Genomic DNA, 13,699 nt, shown 5'->3' with positions numbered 1-13,699 from the left:
TCCTTGAAAATCTCCATAGTCTTCTCTCTTTCTATTCTTTGCATCCAAGTCGGTGTTTCTGTTTCTCACGCTTTCCTTCTGTTGACCCCTGGTTGTCTTTTTAAACTTTCACTTATCTTGTGCTTGCTTGCCAACTCTCCTGACTTCCTCCTGCATTCTTTGCCCACGTTTTTCAGGTCCAGATACTTCTGCACTTTAGCCGTCCATTTATTTTTATTCATGGGAATGAGACTTTCTTGAAAACTGATTTTGCTCTCCGTCTCTGTGCTTCAAAACAGGCCTAACCGACGTCACACTGCGCTGCCTCCTTTGAGGTTTCACCGTACACCCCCAAAGCCAACCAGCAAGATCTTCGGTTAACTTACAACCACCACAAGATATCCATATCGAAATACAGAATGGCATGAGCTAACGTTAGCGCTGGCACCATTACTCCATGCCAGATTCCATGCACGACCTTATATTTAATGTATGTTTCATTGCTGCTGCATTCCGCTTGCCCTTTGTTTTCGGTTTATCTTGGCGGGTGCTTGGGAAAGCTTTCCTTACTTTCTGTACACGTCGAGGCATTGATATTACTTCACTGTGGTTATTTTTTGTCAGGCAGCGTCGATCTCCACCGAGTGGAGTCCAGCACCGTCCCTCGACTGAACAAGACACTACCCTTCTCCAGAATTGCCGTGCAGTCTCAGTGATGGGCCATGAACACGCCTATCCAAGGGTGACACTGCAATGAACTTTCCTGTAGGGGTTGAAGGCTAGGTGAGATAAGAGTGGCAGTAGGGAATGAATTATTTCAGTGTATTTACGTGCCAAACGACGATTTGACTGCTAGGCACGCTGTAGTGAGGGACTCCGGATTAATCTTCACCACCAGGAGATCATTAAGGTGCCCCTAATTACCTGGACACGGGCATTTTCGCATTTCGTCTCCATCGAAATGCAGGCGCCGCGGCCCGCATTTGATCTCACTATCTCGAACTTAGGTAGCCGCTAAGCCACCGCGGCAGTTGGCGGTATGGACGTTTACGGGGCACACATTGGGCTCTGTCATGGAGAGAGCTACAGAAAAGCCAGCGGGTAATGAACAGGGACGCAACCTTGTAGTAGTAGCGGGCGGGCTAAGTGACGTGCAATACTTCTAGAAAAGAGTGAGGACAAGCCCAGCGTTTGGCGAATGGTGCATACCATTTGAGCGAAATGTTCCCTCTGTTAAACTTTGTGGTGTGCATGTGACTTTACGTGAAGCTTACGTGCGAAGAGCGGCTGCGGCCGGTAATGTGGTCTATGGATAGCCATCTGAAACAAAGCTTTCTAGGCTATGGAAGTACCCATGGAAGTCAGAAGGTGTAGTGATTTTCAAGGAGGCGGAATCCACTTCAGGAGGCGGCGTCTTGCTGGTCGTCCAATTGCTTACCGGGGGGGGGGGGGGAGGTTACGGGCGCTGAAGATGCTTAGGTAGGTGGTAATAAAGAAGACGGCCTCCTAGGGGAACCTCAGACAAGCATAACCATCGATAAGAGAAAAGGGAGGGACAGAAAGAAAAGAGCTCGCCGCGAAATAGGCTACATAAACACGCTATGCCGCAGAAACAAGAAAAGTTGGTTACAGATTAAGGAACTGGTAAAGAGAGAACCAATAGGCGCGTATACCGTTACTCACAAATAGCAGTGTATGCCGTTACTCAAACACTCCTTAGAGACATAGAAGAGCCACCAATGGTTCCTAATTACGTTTGGGAAGGGTGCACCCGAGAGAAATCGGAAATCACGGGTGCGGGAGTAGGAATGCTCATATATCACAGAACTGCTAATATTAGGCCTTCAGGATTTATGCCGAAATTATCCTGTTCAAATGAATGCCTACATACAGGATCTAGACATTTAGACCCACAACGACGCAAAGTAAATGCTAGATATCTGTGAGGAATGTAACCTCGTTATCGTGAATACCGAGCCTAAATATAATGGCTAGATCACATGCGAAGATGAGAATAGGACATCGACCTTTGATTACCGCCTGATGACAAAAGGAATTTGTGATAAATTGCGAAACATGGACATTGACGAGGAAGTGTATGGTAGCACATGGAGTTTCCATAAACGCATCATTTTGAAAAAAGGCTATGTAACTGGTAAAATAGAGCAACTAGTGAATAATGGCTAGATAAAATTTGAACTCTGAACAAATAACAAATGCGGTTACAAGAGTAGAGAATGAACTTGGCAAATGGCTAAGCAAGCAGAGGGAATATAGTGAGCTTCTAAGCGTAATGAGGCCGTAAATAAGGAAACAAAAGGAATACATTTTTTAGAAAGGAAAAAGACACCGAAAGGTTGCGGGAACATGGAGATGCCAGTTGCATTCCATGAACGACAGAAAGAATCATGAGAGCATAGGCGTACAAAAAAGCGCAGTTGCCTCAGGGTGAAGTAGACAGACTGCACAGGCTGCATTTCCCTCTGTATCTCTATGCGCTTTCGTCCCTTGCTCCGTAGAAAACGAATCACATTTCCTTGCTCGTACACCACGGACGCGTGAAACACAACCGCCGTCTTCAAGAAATGACAGCAGCGCCATGGCGCGAAGCTACCAGCCGATAAGACCGGACCACTCCAAGAATGGTCCACCACTGGGAATGGATATGTTGACTTCGCATTTCCAGCCACAATCTGGGTAACAAAATGGGGCAAAGGCTTTCTGATTACCCGTCCTACGAGAGCGAATCCTTTCTTTCTAATTGGTGTTCATTGGTAATCTCTGAAGCAACCTTCCGCAAAATTATAATTTAGCACTAAGCATTTCAGAAAATTGACATCAATTTGGCTGCATCATGGTTGCCATTGGTAACATGAAGCAAACATACAGTGACCGTATGCTTATCTTTGCTTATGAGTAAAAAAGATTGATTTAATATGCTGTGTATTTTCAATACACATCATATTATGAACCTGGCAACGTTTAACGCTAGAACGTTATCTAGTGAGGCGAGTCTAGCAGTGCTATTGGAGGAATTAGAGGGCAGTAAATGGGATATAATAGGGCTCAGTGAAGTTAGGAGGCCAAAAGAAGCATATACAGTGCTAAAAAGCGGGCACGTCCTGTGCTACCGGGGCTTAGCAGAGAGAAGGGAACTAGGCGTCGGATTCCTGATTAATAAGAATATAGCTGGTAACATACAGGAATTCTATAGCATTAACGAGAGGGTGGCAGGTCTTGTTGTGAAACCTAATAAGAGATACAAAATGAAAATTGTACAGGTGTACGCCCCTACATCCAGTCATGATGACCAGGAAATCGAAAGCTTCTATGAAGACGTGGAATCGGCGATGGGTAGAGTGAAAACTAAATACACTATACTAATGGGTGACTTTAATGCCAAGGTAGGCAAAAAGCAGGCTGGAGACAAGGCAGGGGGGGAATATGGCATAGGCACTAGGAATATCAGGGGGGAGTTATTAGTAGAGTTTGAGGAACAGAATAATATGAGGATAATGAATACCTTCTTCCGCAAGCGGGATAGCCGAAAGTGGACGTGGAGGGGTCCGAACGGCGAGACTAGAAATGAAATAGACTTCATACTCTGCGCTAACCCTGGCATCATACAAGATGTGGACGTGCTCGGCAAGGTGCGCTGCAGTGACCACAGGATGGTAAGAACCCGAATTAGCCTAGACCTGAGAAGGGAACGGAAGAAACTGGTACATAAGAAGCCAATCAATGAGTTAGCGGTAAGAGGGAAAATAGAGGAATTCCAGATCAAGCTTCAGAACAGGTATTCGGCTTTAACTCAGGAAGAGGACTTTAGTGTTGAAGCAATGAACGACAATCTTGTGGACATCATTAAGGAATGTGCAATGGAAGTCGGTAGTAACTCCGTTAGGCAGGATACCAGTAAACTATCGCAGGAGACGAAAGATCTCATCAAGAAACGCCAATGTATGAAAGCCTCTAACCCTACAGCTAGAATAGAACTGGCAGAACTTTCGAAGTTAATCAACAAGCGTAAGACAGCTGACATAAGGAAGTTTAATATGGATAGAATTGAACATGCTCTCAGGAACGGAGGAAGCCTAAAAACAGTGAAGAAGAAACTAGGAATTGGCAAGAATCAGATGTATGCGTTAAGAGACAAAGCCGGCAATATCATTACTAATATGGATGAGATAGTACACGTGGCTGAGGAGTTCTATAGAGATTTATACAGTACCAGTGCCACCCACGACAATAATGAAAGAGGAAATAATCTAGAGGAATTCGAAATCCCACAGGTAACGCCGGAAGAAGTAAAGAAAGCCTTGGGAGATATGCAAAGGGGGAAGGCAGCTGGGGAGGATCAAGTAACAGCAGGTTTACTGAAGGATGGTGGGCAGATTGTTCTAGAGAAACTGGCCACCCTGTATACGCAATGCCTCATAACGTCGAGCGTACCGGAATCTTGGAAAAACGCTAACATAATCCTAATCCATAAGAAAGGGGACGCCAAAGACTTGAAAAATTATAGACCGATCAGCTTACTGTCCGTTGCCTACAAACTATTTACTAAGGTAATCGCAAATAGAATCAGGAACACCTTAGACTTCTGTCAAGCAAAGGACCAGGCAGGATTCCGTAAAGGCTACTCAACAATAGATCATATTCACACTATCAATCAGGTGATAGAGAAATGTGCAGAATACAACCAACCCTTATATATAGCTTTCATTGATTACGAGAAAGCATTTGATTCTGTCGAAACCTCAGCAGTCATGGAGGCATTACGGAATCAGGGTGTAGACGAGCCATATGTAAAAATACTGAAAAATATCTATAGCGGCTCCACAGCCACCGTAGTCCTCCATAAAGAAAGCAACAAAATCCCAATAAAGAAAGGCGTCAGGCAGGGAGATACAATCTCTCCAATGCTATTCACAGCGTGTTTACAGGAGGTATTCAGAGACCTGGATTGGGAAGAAATGGGGATAAAAGTTAATGGAGAATACCTTAGTAACTTGCGATTCGCTGATGATATTGCCTTGCTTAGTAACTCAGGGGACCAATTGCAATGCATGCTCACTGACCTGGAGAGGCAAAGCAGAAGAGTGGGTCTAAAAATTAATCTGCAGAAAACTAAAGTAATGTTTAACAGTCTCGGAAGAGAACAGCAGTTTACAATAGGCAGCGAGGCACTGGAAGTCGTAAGGGAATACATCTACTTAGGGCAGGTAGTGACTGCGGATCCGGATCATGAGACAGAAATAATCAGAAGAATAAAAATGGGCTGGGGTGCGTTTGGCAGGAATTCTCAGATTATGAACAGCAGGTTGCCATTATCCCTCAAAAGAAAAGTGTTTAATAGCTGTGTCTTACGAGTACTCACCTACGGGGCAGAAACCTGGAGGCTTACGAAAAGGGTTCTACTCAAATTGAGGACGACGCAACGAGCTATGGAAAGAAGAATGATAGGTGTAACGTTAAGGGATAAGAAAAGAGCAGATTGGGTGAGGGAACAAACGCGAGTTAATGACATCTTAGTTGAAATCAAGAAAAAGAAATGGGCATGGGCAGGACATGTAATGAGGAGGGAAGATAACCGATGGTCATTAAGGGTTACGCACTGGATTCCAAGGGAAGGGAAGCGTAGCAGGGGACGGCAGAAAGTTAAGTGGGCGGATGAGATTAAGAAATTTGCAGGGACGGCATGGCCACAATTAGTACATGACCGGGGTTGTTGGAGAAATATGGGAGAGGCCTTTGCCCTGCAGTGGGCGTAACCAGGCTGATGATGATGATGATGATGATAATGATGTATTTTCAACTGTACCACAGCATCCGATACACGCACCTCTTGGAATTACACCACAAGAATCGTGCAGCCTGCAGCAAATGTGACTTCTAAGAGTTTGAAAGTTTTCAATTACAAAATGTTTAGCTTGCTCGGCAAACAGCAAAGCTTTGTTCTACCATATTTCATAATTGCATTATTGCCATCAGTTACCATAAGTCATTCTATTGCACCATATTAAACCAAATTGCAAAGGGGAGTAGCCTGCTTGCTTGAAACAACGTTCGCATTTGGCTTGGCGTTTAAAGTACTTTCATATATTGGTTACCCGCTTCTGCTTCAGGCGCCTCAAACGAAAACAGGCACTGCGAGATAAGTAGTCTACGACACATCCTGATCTGACACTACGACAACGACTTGTTAGCTTAACAGATTGAATTTTTCCTAATAATTCCCCACATTGAATGTCAGGAAAAGCACGATGAAAAAAATCGCCTTTGGTATTAAATTTCTGCAGACAATTTTATCAAACTCTAATTTCAAGTGTCATGGCAGATCCAGTACACACAACCAAATATGCTTTGCTCAGTTCTGTGTCAGCCATCTCTGCTTGTACTTTTATGTGGGTGGATGTCTGATTTTCTGTTTAGTAATTACTTCTCTCCGCCTTGCGGGTTTCCGCAGAACTACTACGTCAAACACTTGTCTTTGCTTCGTGTTGTCGACAAATTGGACTTCGCCCTGCCATCTACTAGCCGCCTGGTCAGCTGAGATGGGATAGCGGCTGCCCCGGAAAGGCGGTGGTCCCGGGTTCGAGTCCCGGAACAGGACGAATTTTTCTTCAACTTTGAGGCTTTTCTTTCGAGGAACGCTTATGGGTATCCTTTGTAGCAATTGCTACGATCGGGTGGATGTCGAATTTTCCCTTTAGTAAGTACTTTCATGTAGTACGCTTGCTTTTTCTTAAGGTTCATTTGTTCGTCCACAAAAGGCAAACGCTTTGGTGAATCACTCAGAAAAGCCCCATTGAATGAGAACCCGAATTCAACTTCCAGTACTGCCAACAGCCACACGAAACAAGAGCATCAAATAGTGAAGTCAAAAATGAAATTTTCTCTAGCGCAAGGAACCTCCATTCGTGAATCTGGAAATCCTCATTTTTCTTGGCTTCATGTTCAAGGAATGCCTGCTTAGCTTTCAGCTCCATGTCACATCTAAATCGAATGTTTTCAACTCGGGGTGCCTTTATATAACCCATTATTTCTGCGGTTAATGCACAGACTACTTTGTATTGCATACGGCACGGCGACGAAGTCCCGAGCTCATCAGTTCACTGGGTAATTGTCTTTCCGGGTGCTCAGTGCCTATGGCCATCCAAATTTAACCCAAGGTAACAGAGAAAGACTTTGCACAAGGTAAGCACATCATTTCAAAAAGAACTTCGTGCCAATGTCATTGCTCTTATTACTCCTCCTGCAAGCCCCTCGCGAACAGGGAACGCTATTCTAGGAAGACTTCATACAAACTGTAGTGACTCGTCTTTTCTATCGCTATATTCAAGGGCTGCCTGGGTGTCCACATGCCGGAACTATATGCAATATCAGTCCCTAGAGTATTGCCTACGGCATCGACCGCATTCAACCCAAGTAGTAGTCAGCCCTCTCCACCATTCTCTATAAGATCTAGCTACGGTAATGGACAGACTAGCTCACTCCACCACTCCATGGAACGAACACTGTCTTGTCGGTGGTGATCCAGCACGTTAGAGACGTGCTGGGTTAGCACTGGTAGCTGACCGACCGAGGAGAGCCCCGGACGTTGGTGTAGAAATAAATGTTTCTCTCTCTCTCTCTGAGTGTCTTGAAACACCTAAGCACTTCATATGAGTTGTAAACAGGAAATAATTATTGTGAAACTGAAGGCTGCGGAGGGGTCCCTTTTTGCGGCCGCGCGAGCCGAGACACTTGGTGCATTTTGATTTGCGCTTACCGAGGCGCAGTTATAACGCAAGGTAGAGCTTGCGCTGACAAGGAACGCACGGGTGACACAGGCTTCCGAGAGCGAGAGCGAGGGTGAGGTGGCGCGTCGCGGTGATACCCTCTCCTCTCACGCAACACCTGGCGTAGCAGGAATACCACAGCGGCATCAGGTGTACCCTTTCGCCCGTTCTGCAATGTCATGACCCGCTGGTACTGCGGCGTCGCAGCCAATGGGCACTCGGTCAAAACACACTTGTGACGTGGTGTCGCAGGCAATGGCGATGGAAGCTGAGATGCAGTTTCGCTGCTATAGGCGACAGCAGCTTGGCTTTTTCACTCAACAGGCCATTTGTCCCTTTCGCAGCAAAGACACTGTCGGTGTCGGTCGGGTTTCAAAGCAAGGATTTCATCAATTTCGTTTGACCCACAGGGCCCTTCTATATGTTTTTTGTTCTGGTTTGAAGTTCACCACCCACAGCTGCTGAGCAGGAACGCTGACATAGGTGCACACAATGCTCATGGCACTAGTGAAAGCGAGAACGCTTCCACTAAGCGTGCGTCCACCTGGCTTCATCGCTTTTGGAGTCAAATTAACGCATTCGCTTGCGTTAATTTGCGCTGTTCAGACGAGCTGAGTGTGTAGTATTCCTAGCTTGTAAAACACCCGAAACTTCCTAAAACACACAGTAGTAATTGACACAAAGATGCGCAGGTGTACAAATGCGTGCGTTTTTCTATTTACATGATTGTTTGTAAGCAACAAACATGTAGTCGTGAGTTAGCGCTCGTGTTACGTCTCTCTTCTTTGTATGTGTTTTATTTGCTCGCGCTGTAAGTGATAATAAAAAAATTCATTCGCATTTTTTACAAAACTTTAACATGGCTCTAAATGTTTATGGTGTTCAAGATTACCAGATCTCAAATTTGCATACAACTTGGAGCCGGCTTTTTGTCCACTGGAAAGAATATTGTTCATATTAGATGGGTGAATTGAGTCTCATTTCTTTCTGCCATAATTTGTATATTATCATACAGCACTTGAACAGCTACTCTAAAGACGGTGTTTTCCTGTAGAAACTGCGCCTTTTTCAAGCACGTGGTAATCAGAGGTAATGTGAGATCATGTGTCTAATTTATCGCTATGGACAAACATGTTCGGTTACAGAGCTGCTGTTTCACATTTGTTCTTTAAAAAACGACATCAAGCTTTTCTGAGGATCATAGTGTCACATTCTCAAGCACCAATCTAGATGTGGCGCTTCAAGCGGCTACATCTGTCGCCATAACGACTCAGATTGAAATTTAAAATTAAAAAAAATTGCATTGTGACAGTAAAGCGAAATTACACAATAGCTCTTGTATGAAAATAAAAACAAATTTTGCAGCAGCAACTCGTGAGGTATTCAGAGTAAGCACGTTCTGTCAATAATAGACAAACACAAATGAAAAGTCCAAATGTGTCCTTGTCAATGAGAACCACACACCGAGAGAGCAAATAACTTGCCAGTCTATTTCGTGCCCATCAGTACCGGTGCTGTCCTGTTTCTGTTACACTGCATGCTTGAAATTGATATCTAACTTGCACGGACGCCGCAACAGAGTATATTGTCAAAATTTTTCATTTTCATTGTGATGCGCCAAAATCTCATACCAATTTATGCTCGCTTGATGAAATTTCAGAATTTGGCCGAGACAGACTAAAATTAAGTGTGTATGAAACATTTATATTGGACGCAGTGTTACCTACTTTTTCACCGACGGTAGAGAACATCTCAATGCTGTTGTTTCTAAACAACTTGTGTCACTGATACGGAAACTAGAGTCCTGAATTTGAGGAAAACTGCAGCTCACCCTGTGTGCACCAGCCACATACGCACGCAAAAGGAATCTTCTAAAATTCTGCCGAATCAGTCTGCTCTATCAGCCTTCTGAGGACTCCACATTAACGAAAATCAGGCGTTATATTAGGTGCAGACATTGATATAAATGTCTTCCGTTGTGAAATTGGGGACTTCGGAGAAAAATGAATTGAAGTTCGCATCTCAGACAATGTAAAAAGTTCTGAAACTTTGTTCTCAACTAGGCAAGCGATCTGACAGTTATAAGTATCACGCATCGAGTCAATGCGTCTTGTTTTCGTCTTTGTTTTGCGCACATTCCGCGTCACTGCTGCAACAACCTCATCCACTAGTCGCTCTTAGAAAATATCACAAGACAGACTTGCGGCGGATAAACCTGGTACATTCATTCGTCAGTGTTAACAACATTTCAAAATTATGACGCTTGCTGCTTTTGTGACACCAAAGCTGTCAAAGGGAGTGCGACAGCGGTTCTCGTTCGGCGGTGAAGAAAGCCGACAGGCACCTGTGCGGTGTGGTCGGTGTCAAATGTCATTCAAATAACAGCAACGAAGCCTGAGTCTAAGCCCTTCGATTATACGTCCAAAGCATTGGTGAGCAAGCGCAGCCGAACACCGGCGTCACTGGTTAACTATCATACAAACAACCTGCAACCTTCAGAGCTTACTGGTCCAGGCTGAAGAATACAATCAAGTGCTTGCGGTCTCTGAGGAAGTGAATGGTCTGTCCAATATGCAGATCCAAAACGAGCACGCTTCGAACGCTAAGAAAATAGCCTGCCATTACAGCTGAGAGTAATTTTGCTTGGATGCAATTAGGACACGTGAATATAAGCCCATCGGTCTTCCTACACTATCCCCTATGTAGTGAAAGAATACCACCCTGATTCCCGCCGGGGAAGGATCCCACTGTAAGCTAAGTGCTTTAGTGGGGTAATAATCCGCAAGAAATTCAATTTCTCCAGAAGGCCCTTTCCGCCTTGGGAAGTCTGCTGTCGTCTCGGTCCCCATCTGAAACGTGTGCGTAGTAGCTCAGACAAGGAAGCCATCATTGCGGATGAGTTCAGAATGAACTTGTCATAATAGGTAACTAGGTCCAGAAACAACTTCAATTATGGTGCGTTCTGACGCTGTGGTACTTCAAGGATCGCATCGAGGTTTTCATTCTTCCGTCGCAAATCACTTCCGTCGTTGGTCACCTTCTTCTGCCGAAACTTCGATTTTTCGATTTGCCGTCGCACTCTACCATATCGAAGCCTCCGCAACACTTTCCGTAAAGCAGTTCGATCATGGCACTTTTCCGCGATATTGAGGTGGTCAAAGTACAGCTCGATTCCCTAAAGTCCCTGCAGGAGTGTTTCTATACGCTGGTGGAAAAAAGATGTTGCCGAGGAAAGCCGCAAGGGAGGCTGCCAAACAGACAAGGCCTTTCGGCGTGAAATGCGTTGTCATCATACTGCCATCGCCATGCCATCATTGTCATGGCCGAATCTAGTGACCTAGTGTCTTAGAAAGAGGGGCAATCGCTAAGACGCTGTATGTCGCTCATAGGAGAAGCAATGGAAATTTCAGAATCACCACAGATCGCAAATAAAAATTTCTGCAGCAATATGGTGTGCTCCTCCATTGCATGAATGCTCATCTTAGTTTCTTGTACATTATTAGATGGGTTCTTTATTTTTACTACACGCTGCAAGTACTCCACGAATGCGAACATTCGAAGACTACTAAGCGTAAGACAAAAATTTCAATTAAATTTTTATTGTTCCAGTTCTTCATGGTGCGGTTTCATGGCGTCTACATCTAGTTTTCTGCTTCCTGTAAAGGAATATGGAGTCGATATTTTGCAGCCCGTATCGGCGTGTACCTGAACATAGTGGCAGGTTGGCCAAAGCGCCGCGCGAATGCATAGAGGAAAGTAAGGCGCTTTCTGTAGCAGCAGCCTGAGGCGCTGCGTAGTAAGCTGGAGGATTGTTTCCGGTCCGTCTAGCAGCGGGCGTCTGCTACGCGCTTGAATGTAACACGATAGCGATAAAGGCCCCGGGTCGCAGAAAATCCGACGTCGGCGTCGCGCGTCCAGCGTCGACTATTGTATCGGCAGAAATAATAGCGAACCACGCAAACCCAACCACGCATACCTAACCACGCAGACCCTCGATGTAGCGCAATGGAGTTACTGAACTGAATTTCTCCAAGTAAAATACGCTTGCACACAACTTGCACACCACTTGCGCCCAACTTACAGACATGATAGCTTTGGGTTGTAATTTGAATATACGAGAAAACATAATTAAGTTACGCGGAAACTGATATGAAAACTCATTTTCCAGCCTTTCTACCATCGAAAGACCAGCCACAACGTCCGAGATTCGCGCGCCCCGGCGTGCGCAAATATCTGAGGCCACGGAGTGGCGCGCCCGGTTCCTTACAACATCTCCACGTTGCGCTTGTCTCCACAGCATCGCGGCCCACGCAAGAGGCCGCGTTTCTACCAGAAAGCTCAGCTTCCTGCATAGCGTTCACCGGAAGCCTTTCCTGGTAAACATTAAAGTTACATAAGCTGCAGGTGCCGGGCAGCGTGACAAGAATCAGGGGTATTTGAGAGCTATCGCGTTCCACTCTTAAAGGCGAAGCATAAGCGTCCTCCAAATTTTTTTCGCCACTGTTAGCCATTATTGCGATAACGTAGGCCAGGTTAAGTTTTACGTCACTGCAAAATAATACTACAGTGACTTGCTGCAGAAAGCGCGCGTTTGGGCGTTTTCAACTCTGCGAATTTATATATTTCTTTCCATGTCTGCAATTTTGCCTACGCAATGGGCCACACTCACGTATCATTGCAAGCATTCATTGCACGCGTAGTTAATCGTGCTCGATGCAATATAATAGGCGTCCTACGTAAGTTGCACCAATTAATAAAGATATGCAAATACTAGGCAGCTGGACACATCTAAGGCAATGTTGTTTGCCGTTGCGTCAAGATGCTCAGGTTATTTTTGTTTTCCGCCTATTGGCAGAATTAGTATAAATCAACTTCTCGAATGGGAAGAAATTAGTCGTCAGGGCAAATGGCATCCTGTGGACACGGTGAACAATCTGAGCAGACGTCTACTGAAAACGTCGTGACGTGGTCATCTCCTATAGCAGACAGCATTGCAACCGACATGGTTTAGGGTAGAACTTCTTTCGTCAGGTCAAAATTGACGACGGGGAGGCATGTCCGGTTATCGGCGTCGGTGACGACGGGGCGCTGCCCAGTGATATTGCGCATCAAAAGGACATCAGGAACAGGTATGGTGACGTAATCACCATCGCGCACAAGAAACGTTGACAGCAAATCGACGAAAGTCAAGGCTTTAGGTTGCAGGCGGACGAAGGTGGTTGTACTAATGTTGTTCGGCAGTTGGGCACGAATATGCGCGAGCAGAGGAAGTTCGAGGGATAGAGTACATGCAGAACAGTCGATCAAAGCTGAATGCGCGTAGGAAAGTCGAGTCCGAGGATTATGTCATGGGGACAACTGGCAAGCACTGTATAAAGAACAGGAACGTGGCAGTCGGCGATACTTATACAGGAAGTACACATGCCAGTCACGTCAACAGTGCTGTTATTGGCCATGTGTGCGGCTCGTGTAGTAGGAGGTTTGAGAACCCTCCTCAGTCGACGACGGAGGTTGCAACTAATTATGTAAACCTGGGATACAGTATCTATTAACGCTGTCAAGGGGCACCGTCATTGTGAACATCAATTTTTGGCTCGTTGGGAGCGTCAATGACGGATTTTGACACGACGAGCAATATATAAATATATAAAGACAGAGAGAGAGAGAGGGTGACGTGAGGTGTGCGCATTGAAAATTGATCTTCGCAATGCGCGCCGCCTCTGAGTGCTCTGCCACTTCTACCCTGTCGGCACTGACGCCACGCCGATAACAAGAGCTTTCTTGGGCTTCTGCAGCGCATGTTCGTTTTTCGTATTATTTACCACAAAACCTTACACACAGGGTTCCCCTTAAGGGCAGTGGAGCAAGTGGTGCACAGTGAGCGCTGGATGGGGGTTATGTAGAGGCTGGAGGCAGACCAATAAACAATGACACAT

General features: G+C 45.4%; 1 protein-coding gene across 3 annotated transcripts in view; it reads right to left on the bottom strand.

Annotated features, from left to right (window-relative positions):
• Window positions 1–9,707, bottom strand: part of LOC135899709 (uncharacterized) — a 100,208-nt gene extending 90,501 nt beyond the window's left edge. For 2 of the 3 annotated variants that reach the window (XM_065429029.1, XM_065429030.1), the window contains exon 1: window positions 9,491–9,618. In XM_065429029.1, the coding sequence (XP_065285101.1) occupies window positions 9,491–9,514 (24 nt within the window). In that variant the 5' untranslated portion in view covers window positions 9,515–9,618. Of the gene's footprint in view, window positions 1–9,490 lie in introns of all 3 variants that reach the window. The other variant, XM_065429031.1, reaches the window with a different exon arrangement.
• Window positions 9,708–13,699: the final 3,992 nt, after the last annotated feature.

The sequence above is a fragment of the Dermacentor albipictus genome, chromosome 7 (genome assembly GCF_038994185.2).
Source record: "Dermacentor albipictus isolate Rhodes 1998 colony chromosome 7, USDA_Dalb.pri_finalv2, whole genome shotgun sequence".
NCBI lineage: Eukaryota > Metazoa > Arthropoda > Arachnida > Ixodida > Ixodidae > Dermacentor > Dermacentor albipictus.
This window is presented reverse-complemented; position numbering and strand designations above follow the sequence as displayed.